General features: G+C 43.1%; 1 protein-coding gene across 1 annotated transcript; it reads left to right on the forward strand.

The window, feature by feature from the left end:
• The first annotated feature begins 1,794 nt into the window (after positions 1-1,794).
• On the forward strand, positions 1,795-27,275 carry shkbp1 (SH3KBP1 binding protein 1). Its single transcript, XM_079674395.1, has 17 exons — positions 1,795-1,977; positions 3,599-3,652; positions 5,482-5,527; positions 6,291-6,423; positions 7,430-7,510; positions 7,913-8,083; positions 8,686-8,776; positions 11,219-11,409; positions 11,861-11,976; positions 14,192-14,279; positions 14,809-14,925; positions 15,676-15,846; positions 20,128-20,283; positions 20,519-20,615; positions 20,795-20,979; positions 23,806-23,908; positions 24,443-27,275. The coding sequence occupies exons 1-17, from the start codon at positions 1,922-1,924 to the stop codon at positions 25,185-25,187; spliced, it is 2,601 nt and encodes an 866-aa protein (XP_079530521.1). The 5' UTR covers positions 1,795-1,921; the 3' UTR covers positions 25,188-27,275.
• The last annotated feature ends 574 nt before the right edge of the window (positions 27,276-27,849 follow it).

Below are 27,849 nucleotides of genomic sequence, written 5' to 3' on the forward strand. Positions count from 1 at the left end.
TAAAGTACTGATACCAGAAACATGTACTTAAGTACAGTAACAAAGTATTCGTCCTCCACTACTTCCAACCTCTGTAATTCTGATATTGAAGTTGACCTTTAAGTTTTTAATGTCGACTCATTGATTCACTTATTTTCCAAAACCATTTGAATATAGTGAAATGCTTCTCGCGCCAAATATTGCTTTATTGCGATTAAATAGACGCTTTTTTCGAATCGTTGACAGCCCTAATTTAAACACACCATCAGCTCTGTTTCAGCAGGCTTTGGATATTTTAGGTGCTGCACATGTTCCGGTGTGTTTCTTCCACCCGTGGCGCTTTATTCTGGGGGAGAATGGGAGGAAGAGGAGTCCAGGGGGAGGAAGAGGAGGAAGAGGAGGAAGATATCGGACACGAGAGGAGGAAGTGGAGCATCTCTGATCGTCTCGCTGAAACAACACTGAACATCTGCTCGGCTGCCGGGTGTTGATCTTTCTTTGTGTAAATGTAACCAAATAAAAACAATTCAAATGCATGAAATAAAAGCGTGGACGACCGGGGAATATTGTGAAGATGGAAATAAAACATGTTTGATGATAAAAATACGGGGATATTCTTTTATTTGACCAGTTTATAAACAGGTTTGTTGCCAGGTTACACATCTGAGGAATTGACCTCGTGTATTTGTTGCGTAAAGTTACAGAAGATAAAGTGTAAAAATATGACTATTTTAAGGAAACTATTATAACATAGCAATAGTTACGTGGAATACAGATGAAATATAGATATAGTCGTAAACATAAAATAAAAATAAATGCTTCATACTTGCGGTAGTTCACTTCTGCTCCTGAGCTTCCCATCAGTAATACAGTCTTAGTTATAATTACCATTTAACTAGATGTGATGTAAAATGAGAATAGCTGAAGATAAAGGATGACACTGCGGGGGTTGAACCTCAGACCGATCGCATGAAAGACCAAAACGTAGACCTCTATTTTCACAGATAAACAATATGGGAATTGAACCCACAACCTTCCGACTGAAAGACCACTACACTACCTCTCAGCCGTATTATAGTGTATTCAAAAGCTATAAGAGTCATGGACTTAACTGTTAATGTTTGAGTTTCTGCTTGTAAAGCCCGGGAGGAGAGCAGGTATTAAATTAATCAAAAACTAAGTCAAGCCATGGCGGTTGGGTATGACATTAGTTTTAAAGGTATTTGTTTATAAACCAACGTTTCCAAAGTGATTATAGTTCATCCTGAGGGGATAATGGATCCTGGTTTTACATTTCATGGCAATCTATCACATTTTTGGTGAGATATTTCACTCAGACCAAAGTGACCAGAAACTAAAAGTGTCTGTAACCATTCTCTGTTTCTGTTTCCTCAACTCAGTCTTTTGAACTCTCTTGAAACATTATCGTATCGTACATATCGTATATATATATATATATATATATATATATATATATATATATATACCTAGTTTCCGAGTTCAAACTTATTTATACAACAGGCTACATTATTAACCATGCTAATTGTTCCAATCAGTATTGACCTTATATATAGTCTATGGTATTGACCCAGGACGACCTGCTTAGCTTCTAAACTCAGATGCCATTGGGACTGTTGAGCCAACACCAAGTCAGATTACTCGTATGTGTTAACCTACTTGGCAACAAAACTTGTTTCTGTTCCTGATTCTGATATCTTATTTCTGAGTCCCTGCTTCCGTAAATGTGGATGTTCAGTTCGGTTCCGGTCTCAGACTCCGCTCCGGGTTTTCCCCCCTCCCGGCTCCACTGATCCAGCCCGGGTTTCTCCTCTCTCCGCCTCGCCGTGCGACCGGATGAAAACAAGAGCGGAAACTGAATTTATCCTTAAAAAAAAAAATGGATTAAAATTGAAACGGTTTGTTATTGTGTGTGAAGGAGCAGATGATGTCTACCTCCAGGAGCGGGGACATCATCCACCTGAACGTCGGGGGGAAGAGGTGAGGATCCGGGGGACTTTATTTAGGGAGATTCGGTCAGCTAGCACCAAAGTAAACACGTTTTAAATTAGTTTAAATCACCAGAAATCAGTCACAAAGTTTCCTGAGTCTTTAACAAACAGTCCAGTAATCAAAGAAACCCCACGTGATCCAGTTCTTAGGTTTATGTCCTGTTTAAAACGTTTCATTAGGCTCTCCTTCACACTGATTATTGTTAGCTTAATGCTAACAAGTACGTGCTATAATCACTGGTGTAAAGTGACTAAGTACTAAACTAAGTACATTTACTAAAGTACTGTCCTTTTGAGGTACTACTCCTCTACAGTTCAGAGGTACATGGTGTACTTCTCCTCCACTACATGTATTTAATACCTTTAGTTACTTTACAGATGTGGATGAATGATGTGAAATATAATCAAGTGTTAAATCAGACTTTAGTTCCACCTGGAGTAAATCCACCAGCTACCCTGCAGTATACAAAGTCATTCAGACTAGCTGCACCTTTACCAGCTTTGAGAACACTTTCATGATCAATCATTATAAAACATATCATATATATTATTCTGAAATGGACCAATCTGCACAATGACTACTTTTACTGTCTTTCACTATATTTAGATGAGAATACTTTTCTACTTTTACTTGATGAACATTTTGAATAAAGGACTTTTACTGTAACAGAGTATTCCTACACTCTGGTACTTCTACTTTTACTCAAGTACAAGATCTGAGTACTTCTACTTTTACTGAAGTACAAGATCTGAGTACTTCTACTTTTACTCAAGTACAAGATCTGAGTACTTCTACTTTTACTCAAGAACAAGATCTGAGTACTTCTACTTTCACTCAAGTACAAGATCTGAGTACTTCTACTTTTACTCAAGTACAATATCTGAGTACTTCTACTTTTACTCAAGTACAAGATCTGAGTACTTCTACTTTTACAACAAGATCTGAGTACTTCTCCCACCTCTGCTAGTACGCACTTTTAATATAATGATTATTTCTCAGGCAGTCAGTGTTGGACAAAGTACTCAGATCCTTTACTACAAATACTATGGTCTTAAAATACTTCACTACAAGTAAAAGTCCTGATTACAAAATGTTGTTTAGGTAAAAGTACAGAAGTATAAGCTTAAAGATGTGTTTAAAGTACAAAAAGCAGAAGTACTCATTCAGCACAATGACCCATCTCAGAATAATATAAAGTGTCTTGGGGGTTATCGAGGATGTTGAACCCATTTCTGACATTTTCAGGATAAGAAATGTCAGTTATAACCAGAAAGTGACCATATCTGTACTCTGTGGCCTGATTTTGATGTGTTTTGGGTTCATTTAAACATTTTGGGGACTTAAAACTACCATATTTGATCCTAGATATGTCAGAACATGGACTCAGAATCCTCAATGAACTCCACAATTTTCCAAATCAACCAAACTATTTTTTAAATTAACCAAACGTATGCTAATTGTCCCAACATGCAGGTTACTTCCGGCAGTTCCTATGTGCTGGAGACCCTACTGTACATTTCTATGATAACACGTTGGGGTCTCAACATCTCCAGGTGCTGGTCGACTTTAGTAAACTCTAAGAGAAGAGTAAACAGTGATTGTGTTTCAGGTTCAGCTCCTCCCGGCAGACGCTCACCTGGGTCCCCGACTCCTTCTTCTCCAGGTGAGAGACAATCCTAACCAACCAATGCAGACACTCTCCATTTCAAATGCTGGAAATGTGATGATGTTTAATAAAACACTTGAACGGTTCTTCACCCCGAGTTTCTTTGCTTTAACAATCTACACATCGAACACTTTAAGAAGTATTGAGTCAGAGGAATGCTGTGTGATTATAATGCTGTATCGAAGCAGAAGTCAGTTGTGTTTTTTGATCTACTCTGAAGTCTGAAGTTGAAATGTACATCCTGCATTTGACCAGTCCTATCAATCAATCAATCAATGTTTATTTATATAGCCCAATATCAAAAATGTTACATTTGTCTCAGTGGACTTCACAGTTTGTACAGAATATCAGTATGACAATACGACACCCTCTGTCCTTAGACCCTCTGTCCTTAGACCCTCTGTCCTTAGACCCTCTGACCTTAGACCCTCTGTCCTTAGGCCCTCTGTCCTTAGACCCTCTGTCCTTAGGCCCTCTGTCCTTAGGCCCTCTGTCCTTAGACCCTCTGTCCTTAGGCCCTCTGTCCTTAGACCCTCTGGCCTTAGACCCTCTGTCCTTAGACCCTCTGTCCTTAGGCCCTCTGACCTTAGACCCTCTGTCCTTAGACCCTCTGTCCTTAGACCCTCTGGCCTTAGACCCTCTGTCCTTAGGCCCTCTGTCCTTAGACCCTCTGACCTTAGACCCTCTGTCCTTAGACCCTCTGACCTTAGACCCTCTGTCCTTAGGCCCTCTGTCCTTAGACCCTCTGTCCTTAGACCCTCTGTCCTTAGGCCCTCTGTCCTTAGACCCTCTGACCTTAGACCCTCTGTCCTTAGGCCCTCTGTCCTTAGGCCCTCTGTCCTTAGGCCCTCTGTCCTTAGACCCTCTGGCCTTAGACCCTCTGTCCTTAGGCCCTCTGTCCTTAGACCCTCTGTCCTTAGACCCTCTGTCCTTAGGCCCTCTGTCCTTAGACCCTCTGTCCTTAGACCCTCTGACCTTAGACCCTCTGTCCTTAGACCCTCTGTCCTTAGACCCTCAGATCGTACAAGGAAACACTTCCAGAGAAACCCACAGTTTAAAGGGGAACATGGAGAAACCTCGGGGAGAGCAACAGAGGAGGGATCCCTCTCCCAGGACGGACAGACGTGCAATAGATGCCGTGTGTAAATTGAAGAGATAATACATTTGCAACATAGGTAGACCAAATGTTTGGAAATGCATGTGTGTATAATAAGAAGATGAATCCACGAGGATATCCATCCAGGACTTATGATCCAGGACCACAGCCACGACTCAAGATCCAGGACTCACGATCCATGACACAGGACCGCAGGATCATCCATGACTCCGGATCCCGGCGTATATAGACACCAAAAAGAAAGAGATTTGGGGAAGCTGGGTTAATGGGAACATGAGAGTACACAGGTATAGACAGAGAGAAGGAAGAAGTAAGATGTCCCCCGACAAACTAAGCCTATATCAGCAAAACTAGGGGCTGAATCTAATCAGCCCTAACTATAAGCTTTATCAAAAAGGAAGGTCTTAAGCGCACTCTTAAAAACGGATAGGGAGTCTGCCGCCCGAACACAAACTGGAAGCTGATTCCACAAAAGTGGAGCTTGATAAGAAAAGGCTCCTAGTGTTAGGAGGAGTGTAGGGAGACCTTGCTCAGGGACACCTCGGTAGCACTTGGTCTTTCCGGGACTTGAACCGGTCCCAAGTCCCTGTGGACTTCGCCACCAGCAACAATGCAACACTAAAATAGTGACATTCGTTCCCTCGGGGTTCTTCAGTAAATGAACCTCTGTTAAAAGTAGCTTCAGTTTAAAATGACTTTTGTTTTTCAGTCTTCTGAGCGGCCGCATCTCGACTCTGAAGGATGAAACTGGAGCTGTGAGTAACGCTGTACTTATGAATGAATGAATGTGTTATGAGATATGCTTTCTTCTTTTCGTTATTATACATTTACCATTTAGTAGGGCTGCTCAATTAATCATATTTTAATCGATTATGGCTTGCAACGATCACGAAAACAACGTAATCGAAATATAACTTAGATTTTTTTATTATTATTGTTTGTATACATTTTTATTTGTATGGGTTTTTCAGTTGAGTTATATTTAAAGTTCAGGGTAATCAACTGTTAAAAACATACTGTTCACATTTATTTATCCAATAAATGGATGTTTTCAAAGTAAATGGATAATCGTTTTTAATAATCGTGATATCAATTATTGACCAAAATAATCGAGTTTTGATTTTTGCCATAATCGAGCAGCTCTACCATTTAGTTTAGTATAATAATAATACATGGGATTTTTATGGCGCGTTTCCTAATGCTCAAAGACGCTTAGTATACTTTAAGTTAACCGTTTTATGCTTTGATTTTGAAGGCAGTTTAGCGCACTGGGGGATACTGTATGTATATCTAGGAGACAGGCAGGCAGTGGTGGGATTAGCGCACCAGTACAGGCTAATGGTGTGTTACCACGGTGAAAGAAGGAAAGCAGCAGGAAGTAGTGTAAAAGCTGTGTCCTCTTTTTATTGGAATGAAATTCACAAAAAGGATATTCTTGTCTTTCCTTTCGTTTTTGAGTTAATTTTCAGTTTGATTTCCTGTAAAATGTGTGATATTTATCTCGACATCTCCCTCCAGATCTTCATCGACAGAGACCCCTCTCTGTTCGCCACCATCCTCAACTTCCTGCGCACCAAAGAGCTGTACCCGCGCTCCATCAACGTGCACATGCTCATGCACGAGGCCGAGTTTTACGGCATCACGCCGCTGGGTGAGAGTCGAGACGTTGGAAAGACAACGTGAATAGATGTGTCCGAAAAATCACACAGCTCACAATCCATATAAGTGAAACACAAATGAAACCGTAAAATCTATTGAGTTGATTTATTTAAAACAAGGGACAGTGTACATTAATCAACATATTAAAAACATGTAAAAGTACTCAAGTTAGCAAAAAGGCTGGTTTTCATCGATAGTCCGTTTGCCAGATGGTGATTGACTTCCTAAAAGCAATAATAAAAATAAAAATACATATTTAAAATAGATGACATCACTGAATACAGATAAGAGCAAGTCATGATAATAAATAAAACATTTACAATACACACTCACACGTACACACACACATCAGTGCTGACACTGCTGGTTTTCAATGAGCCACTTTTTAATGCTGTGCTTGAATGTGTAGTAGGATGAGGAAAGAGATCTAGGGGTAAATGGTGAATTAAATGCAAATACAGATAAAAACTTGCAGATTTAACCAGAAAGTAGTCGTGTGTGTTCTGTTGGTGGGCTGATTTTAAGATAAGATAAAAAAAAATGTACTTTATGAATCGCAATTTGGGAATTCTTGTTGTTTCAGCAGCATAAAACAAACAAGGCATTGAACAGAATGACACAAAGGAATAGAAATACATTTGAATAGAAATAAACCAGCATTAGAGAGTGAGAAAAATACACAGATGACGTGACGATAACACATCTATAAACAGTCTGACAAATAAAAACGCTATTGAAGAATTTCATGAATTTTTTTGTCATTCTTATAATTTTTGGCTCAAAGCTGCCATGTTTCATCCTAATAGTGTCAGAAATGGATTCAACATCCTCATAACCCCCAAAACCCACTCCAAAATATTTGCATTTCCTATGTGCTGGGGACCCGTACCATACATTTGTAACTGTGGGTAATCAACATTTCCAGGTTCACACGGCTGGCAACTAGATGTTCCTCTGTTCCTCTGTGTTCTCTGATGAAGTATCTCTTTGTGTTGAAGTGCGTAAGCTGCAGCTGTGTGACGAGCTGGACAGATCGTCCTGTGGAAACGTGCTGTTCAACGGCTACCTGCCTCCCCCAGGTACACCACCGGAACTCACATTTCATCTGTAGTTTGACGTGTAATGTTCCTGCTGCTGCTGCACCTGGTCTGAAGAGGAACTGAGAACACACCTTTGGTTTCCGTATGAGTCGCTCTTGACATCGCCAAAGAAAATCACTGTTGGGATAAGATAACATTTAATAAAATAGAATAAAAGTGAAAATAAAATAATTAACTAAACAATAAAAAAAAATATATATATATATGTATACACACATGGAGAACTTAAAGTACAAAGTGGACAGTGTACTAAAATGTGTATATTACAATACGAGTGTAATAATAACAATTCTGGAGATAATTAACTATCCCCTACTTTGTCCTCACTTCCTGTCTGTGCCCTCACTTCCTGTCTGTGCCCTCACTTCCTGTCTGCCTCAGTGTACCCAGCGAAGCGGCGTAACCGTCACAGCGTGGCCGGCTCTCAGTTCATGGTGGGCCGAGCGCCGCCGGCAGAGCGAGCGCCGGTGAGACGAAGCAACACCATGCCTCCAAACCTGGGGAACTCTGGCATCCTGGGGAGGGTCAGCACCGAGGAGAGGACCCCCGGAGGTACCAGAACACACCATAACACACCAGAACACACCAAACTATACCATAATATAATATACCATACTGTACCCAACCATACTATACCATCCTGGGGAGGGCTAGCACCGAGGAGAGGACGCCCGGAGGTACCAGAACACACCTCACCATAATATATCATAATATACCATCCAAATACCATAACATACCGTAACATACTATACCGTACCATGCTATACCATACTGCACCATAATATACCGTACAATAAGCTGCCATGCCTTAACATACCATACTATACCTTACGATATGAGGAAATACCATACCGTATCATACTATACAATACTGTACCATAATATACGCTACCATATGATACAGTCGACAGTCATATCCTGCCTCACAGTGAATACTTATTGACAGAAAATTGAGATTTTAATTGAATTAATAATTGACTAGATTAACATGTTTTAAATCCAGGTGTAAATTACAAAAATGAACAGTTGAGTTAGTTTAATCCAAAGCTTTTAACACATATTCAAACCTTAGTAATCGTAATGAGGTGACCAAAGCATATAATAGCATATACCAGAGTATATAATGTATATAATGTGTGTGTGTGCACGCGCAGGGCAGCTCTCAGACACCGGCATGGTGCGGATCATCTGTGGTCACCACAACTGGATCGCTGTGGCCTACGCTCAGTTTGTCGTCTGCTACAGGTGAGTTCACAGGTGATGCTTCACTTTGAGCTGCACCTGGTGTACGAACACAGCTTGTTGTAGCAACTTAAAGGTCACCTACCATGTGTCCCCTCTTCTCCATGTCTCTTCTACATCAACATGTGTCCCCTCTTCTCCATGTCTCTTCTACATCAACATGTGCCCCCTCTTCTCCATGTCTCTTCTACATCAACATGTGTCCCCTCTTCTTCATGTCTCTTCTACATCAACATGTGTCCCCTCTTCTTCATGTCTCTTCTACATCAACATGTGCCCCCTCTTCTCCATGTCTCTTCTACATCAACATGTGTCCCCTCTTCTTCATGTCTCTTCTACATCAACATGTGTCCCCTCTTCTTCATGTCTCTTCTACATCAACATCTGTCCCCTCTTCTCCATGTCTCTTCTACTGTACATCAACATGTGTCCCCTCTTCTTCATGTCTCTTCTACATCAACATGTGTCCCCTCTTCTCCATGTCTCTTCTACATCAACATGTGTCCCCTCTTCTTCATGTCTCTTCTACATCAACATGTGTCCCCTCTTCTTCATGTCTCTTCTACATCAACATGTGTCCCCTCTTCTTCATGTGTCTTCTACATCAACATGTGTCCCCTCTTCTTCATGTCTCTTCTACATCAACATGTGTCCCCTCTTCTTCATGTCTCTTCTACATCAACATGTGTCCCCTCTTCTTCATGTCTCTTCTACATCAACATGTGTCCCCTCTTCTTCACGTCTCTTCTACATCAACATGTGTCCCCTCTTCTTCATGTCTCTTCTACATCAACATGTGTCCCCTCTTCTTCACGTCTCTTCTACATCAACATGTGTCCCCTCTTCTTCATGTCTCTTCTACATCAACATGTGTCCCCTCTTCTTCATGTCTCTTCTACATCAACATGTGTCCCCTCTTCTTCATGTCTCTTCTACATCAACATGTGTCCCCTCTTCTTCATGTCTCTTCTACATCAACATGTGTCCCCTCCTCTTCATGTCTCTTCTACATCAACATGTGTCCCCTCTGTGGAAAGAGACTCTGAAAGTTTCACAAACAAAGATTCTCTCTCTTTTTGATCCATTTCTATAAAAACCTGTCTGAAAATGAGCTGATCAGATTTGGGCCACTTTATGATGTCTTAACGATGTGTTGTCTTGTGTAACCATTAGCCAATCAGCAACCAAGGTAACCCCCCCCCCCCCCCCCCCCCCTTATCACCTGAATCTCCTCCTAGAGCTCCATTGAGTTCTTTGTAACCAAATGTCTCTCAGAGGGGCGTGGGGAGGGGCTCCTTATTTTCATCTAAAGTAACAGACAGAGAATCAGCACTTTGGAAACAGGGCTGAAACAGAGGGGATTATGGGTAATGCTGCAATGATCAGTTTGTTGTTTCAGCCAATCAGAGACAGGCTCTGGATACATCTGAGATCTGGGATATATTGATGAAAGAGAGGATGATAGGGGACCTTTAAAATCAGCTGCTGTCTAGAGACAATGATGAGTTAGGCACATATGCAAAGAAACACATTATCGATATGAAGTATTTTAAGATCTTTGTTTAATGCTTAATGCAAGCGTGACGACCCCTCCTGAGTGTGACAGACTCTCATATAGGGAAACATCAAAGAACATTTACACAACAACATTTAACAATAAGCACAACTCACACCCTACGAAGAACAGTTGGGTGTCGCAGCTACCCCCCCCCCCCCCCCCCCCTAGAGACAAGTTCTTCCTTTGTCCCTGTCCTTCCTGTAGTGATACCACTTTGTTACATTTCATTAGGATTACACTGTTTTAAAGCTCTCCTATCCTGCAAAATTCACTTTCTGATGTCTTTTATACATCAGCATGTGTCCCCGGTGCGTCAGGAGACTCACTAAGTGTCAGAAAACATCTCTAAAAACGGGGGAACAACAGAGCTGATCCAGATTTGCGTCCGATATGACGTACTATCGGAAATGTGGGCTTTACACCCACGGGCCAATCAGAAACGTTGCTGTCAGAAACAATGAGACGTGTTCTGGAAGTAATATGGTCTGTGTTTACATTAGCATGCTAACACTCAAAGCTAACCTGTGCTGGAGAGAGAGTGTGTGAAGAAGCAGGAAATCAAAAGGAAGTCACCTTGTGGTAAACCTGAGAGAGAGAGAGTTTGAGCTCCATGCTGTTTCAGAGAGAATCCTTGATGTGGTTTGGAACATGATATGGAGTTCAATCACGGCAGCAGTTAGCTGTATCAAGTAGAATTCTGAGCAGGCACACGCTCCCCCTCCTCTTATCGTTTTCTTTCTTCAAGCTAAGGACCCAGAGTCAGCGTTTCTCGAACAGCTGAAACAGAGGGATATGAGGGGTTTCTAAAATGCATGATAGGAGACCTTTTAAGCTTTAATACCATAATTACTATAACATTGCTGCCCCCCCCCCCCCCCCCCCATCAGGGTGAAGGAGTCTACGGGCTGGCAGCAGGTGTTCACCTCCCCCCGGCTGGACTGGGTGATCGACAGGGTGGCTCTGAACGCTAAGGTGATGGCCGGCTCGCTGGGAGACAACGACAAGATGGTGGCCGTGGCGTCGGGGACGGAGATCATCCTGTGGGCCATCTGCCCCGACGGGAACGGAAACGAGATCGGTGAGGCGTCGACAAGTACTCCAGATATAAAGAGAGAGAATACTCTGGATTTATAACACTCCAATACTAGTCAAACTCCTTAATCAGAAAAAGAAACACTGAAATTATCCCGGGGAGAAATTAAGAAGTTCTTCTGTTCTTCTGTTCTTCTTCTGTAACGCTGAGAATAAAGTTTTATATTATTTGACTTGTTTTTAAGGCCCTAAATGTTTTAGTTCTCTCCTGATTGTTTTATTTTGGCCCAAAAGTATGTTTTTAATAATTTGAAGAAAAGCCTAAAACATGCTTCTATGGATTTGCTTTTTACATTATCATTTATTTTTTATATTAATCATATTTATTCTTTAGGTTTTATCATAAAGTAGTTTTCCCCAGCATGAAGGCAGGCTGATTGAAACCACCAATCAGATGAGGTGACATCCTCTGAGTGTCTCACCTGTTTCTCCTGCAGGCGTCTTCAGTCTCAACGTGCCGGTGGAGGCTCTCTTCTTCGTTGGTAACCAGCTGATCGCCACCAGCCACGCGGGGAAGGTGGGGGTCTGGAACGCCGTCACCAAACACTGGCAGGTGGGTGGAGACGCTCTTATCCACACCAGTTGTAGCTGCACCGGTCCAATAAATAAGGCCACAAACATACTGATGTCTTTTGAAGTTCTATTCTCTCCCTCGACTAAACTATAAGAAATGAACAATTGAAAGTTTACATTAAGTTGTTTCAGTCTCTTACGGTACGTCCACACGGTTCCGTCGCGTTGAAGCTTGGCGGTGGGCGTGTCTGGTGCGCGACCAACAACCAATCACATTGATCTCCCGCCCCGGACACACAGGCACGCGGTTTGATTGGCTAGAGCTTGTACTGGCATAGGATTTGATTGGCTGGCGCTTCCGTCAACGCTTGAAAAGTTGAACATTTCTCAACTTCCAGCACCAGCAACAGAGACAAAGGGAAGCAACGGACCCACAATGCAGTTCGGCAAAGCGTGACGTCACCCCATTCAAAGTGAATGGGAAGCGTCTCTGTTGAAGCATGCGACGGAACCGTGTGGACGATACGTTATGCCCATTGATAAACTGCTAACACATTAGCAAAATGAAAACGTGGTCACAAGATAATTATTTTACACAAACCGTACAAAAACAAGTGTAAAGCACACTCTTAAATATTGACACACACGTATCAACAAATGAGAAACATTTATCGTGTGCGCCTCTTGAACCAATGGATGTTTAATAAGAACTGGAGGAAGGTGGGAGGCGGGGTCTCGTTCTTTCCTATGAGAGCTGCTCATTGGCGCATGAGGACAAAATGGCCCAACTTTTGAGAGAGCGAAACGTCACAGATTACCCATCATGCTGTCAGAGCAGAAGAACCAGTATGTGCGCTCACAGAGCATGCGCCCCTTAAGCCCCGCCCCCCGAGCTCCCACTCTCGGCTCACTAGAATGAATGGAAACAGAAAATATATCTAGATTCGGCTTTTAGTGCATTTACAACTTTAAGGACCGAATGATTCTAATAAGGGCTATAAAATAGCTCATACTGGGTAGTTCTATTTAGTTAAAAAAAAATTATCCGCTGATTTACAGACGTCTCTTTCCCAATGTTAGTCAATGGGGAAAAGTCTTTCTGGGCCGGGTGACGTCACGGACTTGTAGTACCGCCGTTTGGACACTACGGATTTTTGCCTCAGCGTCCGGCGCACTTCCTGGGGTCTTGATTTCAACGGCATGCCGCCATGTTGCCTCTTACCCACAATGCCACGGCAATGCCCTCTGACCTGTGTGGTCATGTGACTCACAGACCACATCCCAAATATGAAACATTCTACATTTCGCTATCCAGATAATACTCTACATTTTACAATTGTCTAATTACACTAACATTTACCAAATGAATCATAAATTGATAAGAAAGGCACACAAATTAACACCCAAGCTTTTCTCAGACTGTTACACCAGTGATGTTTTTTACTAGATAGAAGACCGTCACCTGCACATCAACTCATAATACTGCATACGTCCCACTACTGTTTTCCATGCAGTGACACATACTGTTATTAAAAAGCTCTTGGTGAAAGACGGCATCTCTCGTGATGTTCACATTCAACCACTTGATCCAGAAAGCCATTAAACAATTCATTTCTGGGTGGATTCAATCTATTAACAGGTGGACGGTAGATTGTGGATGATTTCTTCTACACAAAAGGCTTTTATAAAGATATTACAGATCTTTACAATGCCCACAAATAATCTTTAATTAGGTTCTTCCTTTAATTATTGATGCATGCTAGAATAATGTCTGTAATAGTGATGCAGGTGGGCTGGAAACTAACGTATTTAAACTGGATATATATGTTTCTGGGTCATCACTAGACCCAGGAAACATCAAATCCCTCTTCGTGTGCACTCGTGTTACAGAGTTATATCCCAGCTGAGCTTACTTCTTGAATGCCGTCTAAATGAGACCTGGTTTCTCCTTGAGATTGTTGTCCACTCGTGTTGGTCAAAAAATATAAGCTTTTTGGAAAGTGAGCAGGTTTTTTGTAGGTGTCGTTACTGTTGTGTGATGTTGTGTGTGTTTATGCAGAATCAGGACGTAACAGAACAACACAGAGAGACTAATAAAACACATTAATCATCACTAGAAAACATATCAAATCCCTCTTCATGTGCACTCGTGTTACAGAATTATATCCGTCTAAATCAGACCTGGTTTCTCCTTGAGATCGTTGTCCACCAGGTTTTTTTTGTGGGTGTCTTTAATGTTGTGTGTGTTTGTTCAGAATCAGGACGTGGTTCCCATCAGCAGCTATGACACTGCCGGCTCCTTCCTGATCCTCGGCTGCAACAACGGCTCCATCTACTACATCGGTGAGAGACTAGGATCTGAGTGTGGGAACCAATGACGGAAGTTTGTAACCTGGGAAAATATCAGATATTAAAACTCGCATCACTAAGAATCATTACTGTTTTACTCTGCACATTTAGAGCAAAATTCACATTTTCATCAATAATATATTAATATTTATAATTGTATATATTTAATCTTTTACATTTTTTTTTCAACTTTATTTAATTTAATATGTTGATTTTAATTTATTTAATTTATTTAATTTATTTAATTTATTTAATTTATTTTATTTATTTTATTTATTTTATTTATTTTATTTATTTTATTTATTTTATTTATTTTATTTTTTTATTTTTTTATTATTTATTTTTTTTAAATTTATTTCACTTTATTTTACTTTTAAAGGTTTTTAGATGTGACGGAGCAGGAGGTACTTTTTTAGACATGTGTCTGTTGTTTCGTAATGTCATAATGGATCCCTTGTCTTTTACCTGTAAACCAAATCCACCTCCGTGTACAAATAAATAACCTGTTTGTTTGTGAGCGTAGACGTGCAGAAGTTCCCTCTGAGGATGAAGGACAACGATCTGCTGGTGACCGAGTTGTACAGAGACCCGACTGAAGACGCCATCACGGCCCTCAGTGTCTACCTCACGCCCAAAACCAGTACGCTGCTCTATATACTGCTTTCCTCACACTCTTCCTAGTACGCACATACAGGGCAAGATCAAACAGTAAATACAGCAGACAGAAAAAACGAAATAAGTGAGGAAAAAACATGCATAAATAATAACAATTAAGGGGAGAAAAGATAAACAAATGGATAAATGAATCAAGATATTAAGGTGCGGTAGTTTAGGGGATCATATTGTAATAAGTGTATACTACATTATTTTAGTAGCAGAAGCGTTACATGCCTCCATCTCTTTAAAAATGATGGTTTCTGAAGCTGTGTGGGATGTCCTCCATGTCGTATAACTCCCAATCCTCCAGGATCCAGTCATTAGCTGGGGGTTGAGGTTTTAAACATCTGTACGTGATCCACTTGATGGCTGCCGCTAAAAGCATTTGTAAATATGCTTTCCCTCTGCCAGCAGCCCCTTGTATTTGAAGTGCGGTATAAAAAAAAGTGCAATGTAAAGACATGTAGTTTTGATATTATACTTCAAATCAAATTAATATATCAAAATTGCAAATGGTGTTCAGGAATGGGTTAAAAGGACTGCATTTAACGAGCAAAACACATCATATTTTATCCATGCATAGTTAATTATAATATAGGTAAGATTATTTTTTAACACTGATCAAAAAGGCTCTTTAAAGTGATTTAGGTTTAGGTTCCAGCCACAAATCAGGTACAGAGAAACCTGACCTCATGACGTCAGTGATTTACCTGAGACGTGGTGGTGTGTTCAGGTGACAGCGGGAACTGGATCGAGATCGCGTACGGGACCAGCTCCGGGTCGGTCCGGGTCATCGTTCAGCACCCGGAGACCGTGGGCTCGGGACCGCAACTCTTCCAGACCTTCTCCGTCCACCGGAGCCCCGTCACCAAGATCATGCTGTCGGAGAAACACCTGATCTCAGGTAAGAGCTACAGAAACACCTGATCTCAGGTTCGAGTTACAAAAACACCTGGTCTCAGGTACGAGTTAGAGAAACACCTGGTCTCAGGTACGAGTTACAGAAACACCTGGTCTCAGGTACGAGTTACAGAAACACCTGGTCTCAGGTACAAGTTAGAGAAACACCTGGTCTCAGGTACGAGTTAGAGGAACACCTGGTCTCAGGTTTGAGCTACAGAAACACCTGATCTCAGGTAAGAGCTACAGAAACACCTGGTCTCAGGTACGAGTTACAGAAACACCTGGTCTCAGGTACGAGTTAGAGGAACACCTGGTCTCAGGTACGAGTTAGAGGAACACCTGGTCTCAGGTACGAGTTAGAGGAACACCTGGTCTCAGGTACGAGTTACAGAAACACCTGGTCTCAGGTTTGAGCTACAGAAACACCTGGTCTCAGGTACGAGTTACAGAAACACCTGGTCTCAGGTACGAGTTACAGAAAAACCTGGTCTCAGGTTTGAGCTACAGAAACACCTGGTCTCAGGTACGAGTTAGAGGAACACCTGGTCTCAGGTACGAGTTAGAGGAACACCTGGTCTCAGGTACGAGTTACAGAGACACCTGGTCTCAGGTACGAGTTACAGAAACACCTGGTCTCAGGTACGAGTTACAGAAACACCTGATCTCAGGTACGAGTTACAGAAACACCTGGTCTCAGGTACGAGTTACAGAAACACCTGGTCTCAGGTACGAGTTACAGAGACACCTGGTCTCAGGTACGAGTTACAGAGACACCTGATCTCAGGTACGAGTTACAGAGACACCTGATCTCAGGTACGAGTTACAGAGACACCTGATCTCAGGTACGAGTTACAGAGACACCTGGTCTCAGGTACGAGTTACAGAGACACCTGATCTCAGGTACGAGTTACAGAGACACCTGATCTCAGGTACGAGTTACAGAGACACCTGGTCTCAGGTACGAGTTACAGAGACACCTGATCTCAGGTACGAGTTACAGAGACACCTGATCTCAGGTACGAGTTACAGAGACACCTGGTCTCAGGTACGAGTTAGAGGAACACCTGGTCTCAGGTACGAGTTACAGAGACACCTGGTCTCAGGTACGAGTTACAGAGACACCTGATCTCAGGTACGAGTTACAGGGACACCTGATCTCAGGTACGAGTTACAGAGACACCTGGTCTCAGGTACGAGTTAGAGGAACACCTGGTCTCAGGTACGAGTTACAGAGACACCTGGTCTCAGGTACGAGTTACAGAGACACCTGATCTCAGGTACGAGTTACAGGGACACCTGATCTCAGGTACGAGTTACAGAGACACCTGGTCTCAGGTACGAGTTAGAGGAAAACCTGGTCTCAGGTACGAGTTACAGAAACACCTGGTCTCAGGTTTGAGCTACAGAAACACCTGCTCTCAGGTACGAGTTACAGAAACACCTGGTCTCAGGTACGAGTTACAGAAACACCTGGTCTCAGGTTTGAGCTACAGAAACACCTGGTCTCAGGTACGAGTTAGAGGAACACCTGGTCTCAGGTACGAGTTAGAGGAACACCTGGTCTCAGGTACGAGTTAGAGGAACACCTGGTCTCAGGTACGAGTTACAGAGACACCTGGTCTCAGGTTTGAGCTACAGAAACACCTGGTCTCAGGTACGAGTTAGAGGAACACCTGGTCTCAGGTACGAGTTAGAGGAACACCTGGTCTCAGGTACGAGTTAGAGGAACACCTGGTCTCAGGTACGAGTTACAGAGACACCTGGTCTCAGGTACGAGTTACAGGAACACCTGGTCTCAGGTACGAGTTACAGAAACACCTGATCTCAGGTACGAGTTACAGAGACACCTGGTCTCAGGTACGAGTTAGAGGAACACCTGGTCTCAGGTACGAGTTACAGAGACACCTGGTCTCAGGTACGAGTTACAGAGACACCTGATCTCAGGTACGAGTTACAGAGACACCTGATCTCAGGTACGAGTTACAGAGACACCTGATCTCAGGTACGAGTTACAGAGACACCTGATCTCAGGTACGAGTTACAGAGACACCTGGTCTCAGGTACGAGTTACAGAGACACCTGATCTCAGGTACGAGTTACAGAGACACCTGATCTCAGGTACGAGTTACAGAGACACCTGGTCTCAGGTACGAGTTACAGGGACACCTGATCTCAGATACGAGTTACAGAGACACCTGGTCTCAGGTACGAGTTAGAGGAACACCTGGTCTCAGGTACGAGTTACAGAGACACCTGGTCTCAGGTACGAGTTACAGAGACACCTGATCTCAGGTACGAGTTACAGGGACACCTGATCTCAGGTACGAGTTACAGAGACACCTGGTCTCAGGTACGAGTTAGAGGAACACCTGGTCTCAGGTACGAGTTACAGAAACACCTGGTCTCAGGTTTGAGCTACAGAAACACCTGCTCTCAGGTACGAGTTACAGAAACACCTGGTCTCAGGTACGAGTTACAGAAACACCTGGTCTCAGGTTTGAGCTACAGAAACACCTGGTCTCAGGTACGAGTTAGAGGAACACCTGGTCTCAGGTACGAGTTAGAGGAACACCTGGTCTCAGGTACGAGTTAGAGGAACACCTGGTCTCAGGTACGAGTTACAGAGACACCTGGTCTCAGGTACGAGTTACAGAGACACCTGATCTCAGGTACGAGTTACAGAAACACCTGATCTCAGGTACGAGTTACAGAGACACCTGATCTCAGGTACGAGTTACAGAGACACCTGGTCTCAGGTACGAGTTACAGAGACACCTGATCTCAGGTACGAGTTACAGAGACACCTGGTCTCAGGTACGAGTTACAGAGACACCTGGTCTCAGGTACGAGTTACAGAGACACCTGATCTCAGGTACGAGTTACAGAGACACCTGATCTCAGGTACGAGTTACAGAGACACCTGATCTCAGGTACGAGTTACAGGGACACCTGATCTCAGGTACGAGTTACAGAGACACCTGGTCTCAGGTACGAGTTAGAGGAACACCTGGTCTCAGGTACGAGTTACAGAGACACCTGGTCTCAGGTACGAGTTACAGAGACACCTGATCTCAGGTACGAGTTACAGGGACACCTGATCTCAGGTACGAGTTACATAGACACCTGGTCTCAGGTACGAGTTAGAGGAACACCTGGTCTCAGGTACGAGTTACAGAAACACCTGGTCTCAGGTTTGAGCTACAGAAACACCTGCTCTCAGGTACGAGTTACAGAAACACCTGGTCTCAGGTACGAGTTACAGAAACACCTGGTCTCAGGTTTGAGCTACAGAAACACCTGGTCTCAGGTACGAGTTAGAGGAACACCTGGTCTCAGGTACGAGTTAGAGGAACACCTGGTCTCAGGTACGAGTTAGAGGAACACCTGGTCTCAGGTACGAGTTACAGAGACACCTGGTCTCAGGTACGAGTTACAGAAACACCTGGTCTCAGGTACGAGTTACAGAAACACCTGATCTCAGGTACGAGTTACAGAAACACCTGGTCTCAGGTACGAGTTACAGGAACACCTGGTCTCAGGTACGAGTTAGAGGAACACCTGGTCTCAGGTACGAGTTACAGAGACACCTGGTCTCAGGTACGAGTTAGAGGAACACCTGGTCTCAGGTACGAGTTACAGAGACACCTGGTCTCAGGTACGAGTTACAGAGACACCTGATCTCAGGTACGAGTTACAGAGACACCTGATCTCAGGTACGAGTTACAGAGACACCTGATCTCAGGTACGAGTTACAGAGACACCTGATCTCAGGTACGAGTTACAGAGACACCTGATCTCAGGTACGAGTTACAGAGACACCTGGTCTCAGGTATGAGTTACAGAGACACCTGATCTCAGGTACGAGTTACAGAGACACCTGATCTCAGGTACGAGTTACAGAGACACCTGATCTCAGGTACGAGTTACAGAGACACCTGATCTCAGGTACGAGTTACAGGGACACCTGATCTCAGGTACGAGTTACAGAGACACCTGGTCTCAGGTACGAGTTAGAGGAACACCTGGTCTCAGGTACGAGTTACAGAGACACCTGGTCTCAGGTACGAGTTACAGAGACACCTGGTCTCAGGTACGAGTTACAGAGACACCTGATCTCAGGTACGAGTTACAGGGACACCTGATCTCAGGTACGAGTTAGAGGAACACCTGGTCTCAGGTACGAGTTACAGAGACACCTGATCTCAGGTACGAGTTACAGAGACCCCTGATCTCAGGTATGGGTTACCTGTGTTAGAAGTTGTTCCTGTCTGTGTTCTCTCAGTTTGCGCGGATAACAACCACGTACGCACCTGGACGGTGACGCGCTTCAGAGGGATGATCTCCACGCAGCCTGGCTCCACGCCGCTCACATCCTTCAAGGTCCTCAGCCTGGACGACGTGGACGGACACGGAGGCTGCAGCGCCGGGACGGAGATAGGTAACACACACACACACACACACACACACACACACACACACACACACACACATACACACACACACACACACACACACACACACACACACACACACACACACACACACACACACACACACACACACACACACACACACACACACACACACACACACACAAACACTCACACACAAACACTTTCTCGCGAAAGGTTATGTAGAGGTCAGAGGGTCAGATTCACGTTTTGTGTCTTCAGGTCCGTACGGAGAGAGAGACGACCAGCAGGTGTTCATCCAGAGAGTCGTACCTGACACCGATAAACTCTACGTCAGGCTGTCGTCCAACGGGAAGAGGTGTGTGTGTGTGATCTTTACTAACAGATCAGCAGGAACATATCTTCGGTTCCGTGTTCAGAGTTTTAATCTTTATGGTTTTTGCACTTATTGTAAGTCACTTTGGATAAAAGCGACATGGTGATGTGATTGGATGATCATATATTGTGTGTGTGTGTGTGTGTGTGTCTCTCTCTCAGGGTGTGTGAGGTGCGTTCGGTGGACGGCACCTCCATCACGGCCTTCACGGTGCACGAGTGCGAGGGTTCGAGTCGCATCGGATCCCGGCCGCGGCGCTACCTGTTCAGTGGCCATGGCAACGGCAGCATCCAGATGTGGGACCTGACAACCGCCATGGAGATCGCCGGGAAGGTGGACATCAGAGGTGAGATCAGATCACTGTAGATATTCTATTATCTCATCTGACAGTTATAAGAAGTTACAAGTTAGCAAAATCAATCAGATGTAGGTAAATGATGCTTGAGAGTGTCGGCAGCTCCTCCCTTACAAGAGAAGCCTCAGTGATAATAATAAGGAGAAATATGAAGGGTGTATCTCAAGCTTGTTATGGAAATAAGTCATTTGGCTTTTTTCTTATCAACTAAGATTTGTTAGAAAATGTTTCCAACTTTAATTGACTGAATTTATTTGAAAAGTTGTCTTAACACATGAATACTTAATGCATCACTTTTTACTTTATTTTGGTGTAATATATGTATACATTTATATTTAAGAATATAAGACAAGCACAAGTTTCATTTTGTGGGCCATACTCCATTATACTTGTTGAATTTGCTAAGGGCCGATTCAAATGGTCCGCAGGCCGCATTTGGCCCCCGGGCCGCAGTTTGGACACCCCTGATTTAAACTAACAATCCTTATTTTCAATGTGGAACAAATCTGCTCAGATCATCAGTGTTTTAATCAGGATTTAAAATGAATTCTGTTGATCTGATATCAGGACAGAGGACAGGTGTTTTAATTAACTAACTGTATTCCTCGTGCTTCATTTAGGAAATGTTTTTCTCTACATTTCTTTATGATTTTAGCTGTGTTTTTGTGTATTTTAAAGGTCCCATGTCATGCTTTTCCGGTTATTACTCGTCCCCTTGTGTGTTATGAAGGTTTTTATGCATGTAAACGGTCTGCAGAATCAAAACCCTCAAAGTACACCCTGTAGCGAGTAAAACTCTAACGACCCGTCCACACTACAGCTTCGACAGCTTCAAAAACGGTTTCCAACGCGTCTGCCCATTCACTTTGAATGGGGTGACGTCACGTTGCCTCGCTTTTCGCCAAACTGAATTGTGGGTAGCAGAGCGGAGCTTTTCCTGGCGTTTCAGATGCCGGAGTAGCCAGCGTCAGCCAATCAAATCCCGTTTATGCAAATCTGACAGTTCAAGCGCTAGCCAATCAAACCGCGTGCAAGCTGGGAGAGACAGACCGCAGTTCATTTCCTCATATTCCAAACGAGAAATTAGGGTAGCAAATCACCCGGTTCTTTACGACCAGAACTATTTACTGGGATACAAACCGGAGGAACCAGGCATGGAGGGAGGTGGCAGAGACAGTGGGTGAAACTGGTTGGTTTTTCGCCTGTTTGGGGAGTTTATATATATACTGTGTATATATATATTGCTCGCATAAAATCCCCGGTTTTTTTTGCTTTGTATGCCGGGGGCGGGACATTCATGTGATTGGTTGTTGGTCGCGGTGCTCGAAAAAAATCCCCAAGCTTCAGACACGCCCAGCTCCAAGCTTTTTTTGAAGCTATAGTGTGGACGGGCCGTAACACAGAAAATACCTCCCCAAAACGCCTTGTTGGAGATACGTCTCCAACGGGTGTAGAAGTACGGGTACCTCATGATGTCATGCGTTACCCGGAACCAAATGGAACAATCCGCGGAGCCGTTACGTTAAGCCCCCGCTGATTGGTCCATATTGACCAATCCACGGACTTCCTCACACACACACTCAGTGCATGCAGCTCTGCTGATCTCTCCTCACTGGCTGCAGGCTGATAACAGACAGTTGGGATCGAGGTGAAATTCTCTCTGCAGACCCATTCTCTCTGCAGACCCATTCTCTCAGCGTTTATCAACCTTTCTCTTACTCAATATCAAGACACACTTATTGTTTTTACTTCGACTGTGACTTTTTGTGTGCTCAGGGTGAGTTTGGCTGTGTTTCGCTGTGTATCGCTAAACAAGGAAACCACACCTCCACGGAGCTCAGCGCGATTCACAACATCCCGACCAATCAAAGCACACTGTGCTCAGAGGGAGGGTGGGGGCTGGAGCTATTGGAGCTACAACGAGCCGTTAAAGGCAGAGAGTGAAATTCAGTGAATACACGTAGTTTACAGAGATGCTGTTTGAGAAACCAAAGTGACTTTGGAACATTGAACAATATAAATCTATTCTAGTAGACCTCAACAATGGAATTATGATCAGTGGAAATGGCCATGACATGGGACCTTTAACAGAAAACCTTAAAAAGTGCTCTGTGATAGATATGAGCTCTGTGATTGGTCAGTGAGGGATGTGAGCTCTGTGATTGGTCAGTTAGTGATGTGAGCTCTGTGTAAGTGACGTGAGTTATGTGATTAGTCGGTGAGTGATTTAAGCTCTATGATTGGTCGATGAGTGTTGTGAGCTCTGTGATAGATCAGTAAGTGATGTGAGCTATGTGATTGGTCGGTAAGTGATGGGAGCTCTGTAATTGGTCAGTGATGGATCTGAGCTCTCTAATTAGTCGGTGAGTGATGTGAGCTATGTGATTGGTCGGTAAGTGATGTGAGCTATGTGATTGGTCGCTGATAGATGTGAGCTCTGTGTGAGTAATGGGAGCTCTGTAATTGGTCAGTAAGTGATGTAAGCTCTGTGATTGGTCAGTAAGTGATGTGAGCTCTGTGATTGGTTGCTGATAGATGTGAGCTCTGTGTGAGTGATGCAATCTCTGGGATTGATCAGTAAGTGATGTGAGCTCTGTGATTGGTTGCTGATAGATGTGAGCTCTGTGATGCGAGCTCTGTGATTGGTCAGTAAGTGATATGTGCTCTGTGATTGGTCATTGATAGATGTGAGTTCTGTGATTTGTAGGTGAGTGATGTGAGCTCTGTGATTGGTCGCTGATAGATGTGAGCTCTGTGTGAGTGATGTAAGCCGTGTGATTTGTCGTAATGTGAGCTCTCTGATTGGCTGTCCCTCAGCGCTGGGCGGGCCCACAGAGGAGGAGCTTCTGGAGCTGTTGGACCAGTGTGATCTGGCGCTGACCCGAACACCTGACAGCACGCCCCGGGCCTCCACCTGCAGGTACAGTGACAACACACGCCATGTTTTAAAGGGACTGGAGTTTATCACACCTACACATTTTATACAGTATTTTTAAGAGATGTTCTCACTCTTAAATGAACATAAAGTAATCTATTTTGTACTTTTTGACATGTATACTGTCTCCGTTTTCAGTTAGAGAAATAAGAACAGATATAGAAATAGTATTCAACTATTGGAAACACTGTTATTAAATTAAACATGTTTACAAGAAATATAAATATACAAAAAAAGGAAATAACAATCTGACAAATTACTGTAAAAAACATATTTATAAATGTGTTCATTATAAATAAAAAATACAATACAAATATAATAAATGTCAATCAATCAGTGTTTATTTATATAGCCCAATATAACAAATGTTACATCTGTCTCAGTGGACTTTACATTTTGTACAGAATATCAATACGACAATACGACAAATAGTTACTGATTTGCCGATTACTCCAAATCTTTATCATGTTTTTTTAACGTTGCTCCTGATGTATTATTAACCTCTTCCTGTTCCCGCAGCCTGTACTCTCAGACCGGAGACGTCCTCCGGATGGAGCGCCTCCTCTCTCCTTCAGCGGGGGGTCACAGAGGAGGCGGAGCTTCTGGTTCCTCTGCCTCTCTGTGCGGCAGCCTCCCTCGACAAGCCCCGCCCCCTGTGCCTCTCTGTAAACCCGCCCCTCGAGACTCCGCCCCCTCAGGAGCTCCACAACAACAACAACCACAACAACCCCTCGCTATCCCCGCCTACAACTCCAGCCCGCGGCCCCCCAGGCAGCGGGAGTGGGGGGGGTCGATGCGGCGAGGCAGTTTCGTGGAGCGTTGCCAGGAGTTGGCGAAAGGCTCCGAGGCGGCGGGGGTTTCTGGGTTTGGGCCAGAGGGCGGGAGGCGGAGCTTAGCTGTGTGCACAGAACTCGAGGCCAGGTTTGGCCTCAGGACGCCGACCACCTTCTCTGTGTCGCCCGGAGCACGAAACTCCCCAGGAACGCCGGGAACACCTTCTTCATCGTCGTTGTTGTCCTTGACGCCTTCCTCTTCATCGCCTTCTTCTTCGCCGCATCGCAAGACCACGCCCACTCCGCCTACAAGCCCCGCCCCCCACCCCACTATGAGCTCGACCCGTTCCCAAGCGCCCGCCTCCCCAAGACGTGGCGATGAAACGTCTCCGGATGAAACACCGGCATCAACGGAGAGTTCTGACACCCCCCCTGCCAACGCCGGACCCCCCACCAGTCCCAAACCACACATGAATGAAACCAGCTTCTGATTGGCTGTCAGACTGATCCTTTGTTGCTATAGTTTGGGTCTAACTAATGTACTGGATGCCAGGAGGAGAAGAAACAGCAGGAAAACAGAACTATTTCAAACGGCGGAAAGTCTCCACTAAAGCTGCCCTCATCATTAAAGAGCTGCTGGGATGTCGTATTCCTGTGTTGGACCCTGAAGGCAGCATCTCCCTGATCCAATGGGATTCCTCCCTGTGGTTCTGGATTATTGCAGTAAATAATCTTTGTGTCAAACAAACGTTTATGATACTAACACGTCATATTAACATCACTTTGACATCAGCTTTTTATATTTTGTTTGTCAGCAAATCTTTTCTATCTGGGAGCTTTTTGTATCCATTAAAAAAACAAAACACAAAAGCAAAAAAAGTTTGTTTTTTGCCCTGACTAAATTCATACTAATGCTCAAAATCACGTAGTCTTCAGCCTGAGCCTGAGCGCCTCACCGTCACAGCCAATCAGCTCTCAGCTTTTGTTCTCTAATTCACCATCAGTGCTGCCAAATTAATGTCTAAAAAATTAAAATGTCTGTATAACTTTTTTTTTACTCCATATTTTGATGATAATTTGCTGGAAATAACTTTGTTTTTGGGGAAATAATTATACTTTAAAGTAATATTGAAAATGTTATTATTGTATATTTGCTGAATTTTATTTTTCGCATTTTGCATGTTTGGGTTAGTTTTTAAGAATTATTTATACCATCAGTTTGTTGAAGCACCATTTTGTTATATTTTCTATTTACGGCTTCATCGAAATATTACTTTTTACTTCACTTCACACATTTTCTTTTTAAAAGAAAACATATATTGATCTCATAAATGACATTATAACAGATTATATTACCCAGCAGTTTATAAAGTAATACAAAAAAAATCCGTAACAACAATCAACACAATAACTCCGACATTACTGATTTAATGAAATATATGTATTGGCTTTTCCTGAACACTTTAAAGGGCACAGAGTATACAAAATCCACTTATCCATGTCTCTTCTACGTGGGGAGGGGCTCCTTATTTTCATCTAAAGTAACAGACAGGGGCCGTTTCTCAATCGCGAGGATACTGGCTTGGTAGTCGCATACTTCCAAGTCACTTCCTTCAGAAACGAAGCAAGTACAGTATGCTTCCAAGCCACGTCTTCGGAAAACAAAGAAGAATGGAACAGGCTAACAAGTGTGCCACTCTCTCTAACGGTTTCAACATAAACTGTACTGAAAATAAATACCTCACGATGTCTATCTACTTTCACGGAACACATTTTTGGTGATAACAAATGCAAAAAAGTAACATATTTACCAACACATGTTGTACTCCACTACATACTTACATTTAAATGTCGGTTCAGCCATTCTCTGCAAGGGTTTTTGAAATTGGTCCGTGCCTAAAGCATTGTGGATTTTAAGGACGCGAAGTCTACCCATGTGCAGCCTCGAAATTTCCCCAAAACTAAGGAAGCGGCCTCGGTGGAATTCCAAGTATGCTGGACATTGGAACAGTACTTCGGCAGCACTCGATGACGTAGCATCCTTGAAATATTGTCTTGGAAGCCAGTTTCCTCGCGATTGAGAAAAGGCCAGGGAATCAGCACTTTGGAATCAGGGCTGAAACAGAGGGGATTATGGGTAATGCTGCAATGATCTGTTTGGTTTTTCAGCCAATCAGAGACAGGCTCTGGATATATCTGAGACCTGTGATATATTGATGAAGAAGAGGATGATAGGGGACCTTTAAGAAGAATAATCGTTAGTTGCAGCTCCAAAAAACACCCATCATTTGCAATATATTTCATCTATCCTGGGAAAGGTTGTGAATATTTGTTTTTATTAATGTCATTAATTGTCACTGCTTCTAAAAAACATTCCACACTTAATTTAGTTTTCTTCTCCTTTTGGATTTCCATATTTCCTACGGCCTGTGAAGGGAGCATCTGTGGCTCTTCATGTAAACTTTATGAAACAGCTCCTAGTGAATGTAGAGACACTGTAAGTATTTGCGTTTGATACGATGGATCGTTTGTATAACTGTTTTTTTATAACCGCCTTAAAATTAAAAACAATAAAATAATTGACTCATAAAACCTTTTATTTCAGAAGCATTTAATCAACTAGTGACCAGCTATTCTTTAAACGTCTCTGAACAACAACAGGAAACTTTATGACCTTAAAACATTTCAGAGACAACATACAAGTTCACGTTAAAACATATCTTTGTATTAATAAAATATATTTTTTATTACAAAAATAAATGGTCCAGGTTTCTCAGCTCGTCACGTTTACATCTAAGACAACAACTATTTCTACTTTGATAAGTATACAGATATGGTAGAAGTACTCAGGTCTTGTACTTGAGTAAAAGTAGAAGGACTCAGATCCTGTACTTGAGTAAAAGTAGAAGTACTCAGATCCTGTACTTGAGTAAAAATAGAAGTACTCAGATTTTGTACTTGAGTAAAAGTAGAAGGACTCAGATCTTGTACTTGAGTAAAAGTAGAAGGACTCAGAACTTGTTCTTGAGTAAAAGTAGAAGGACTCAGAACTTTTATTTGAGTAAAAGTAGAAGTACTCAGATCTTGTACTTGAGTAAAAGTAGAAGTACTCAGAACTTGTTCTTGAGTAAAAGTAGAAGGACTCAGAACTTG

This window comes from Notothenia rossii (genome assembly GCF_949606895.1).
Source record: "Notothenia rossii genome assembly, chromosome: 4".
Taxonomy (NCBI): Eukaryota; Metazoa; Chordata; class Actinopteri; order Perciformes; family Nototheniidae; genus Notothenia; species Notothenia rossii.

Coding starts and splice junctions, on each gene's coding strand:
- shkbp1 (XM_079674395.1), top strand. CDS start 1,922: ATGATGTCTACCTCCAGGAGCGGGGACATCATCCACCTGAACGTCGGG. Junction 1,978..3,598: donor CTGAACGTCGGGGGGAAGAG/GTGAGGATCCGG, acceptor ATTGTGTTTCAG/GTTCAGCTCCTCCCGGCAGA. Junction 20,616..20,794: donor CTGTCGTCCAACGGGAAGAG/GTGTGTGTGTGT, acceptor TCTCTCTCTCAG/GGTGTGTGAGGTGCGTTCGG.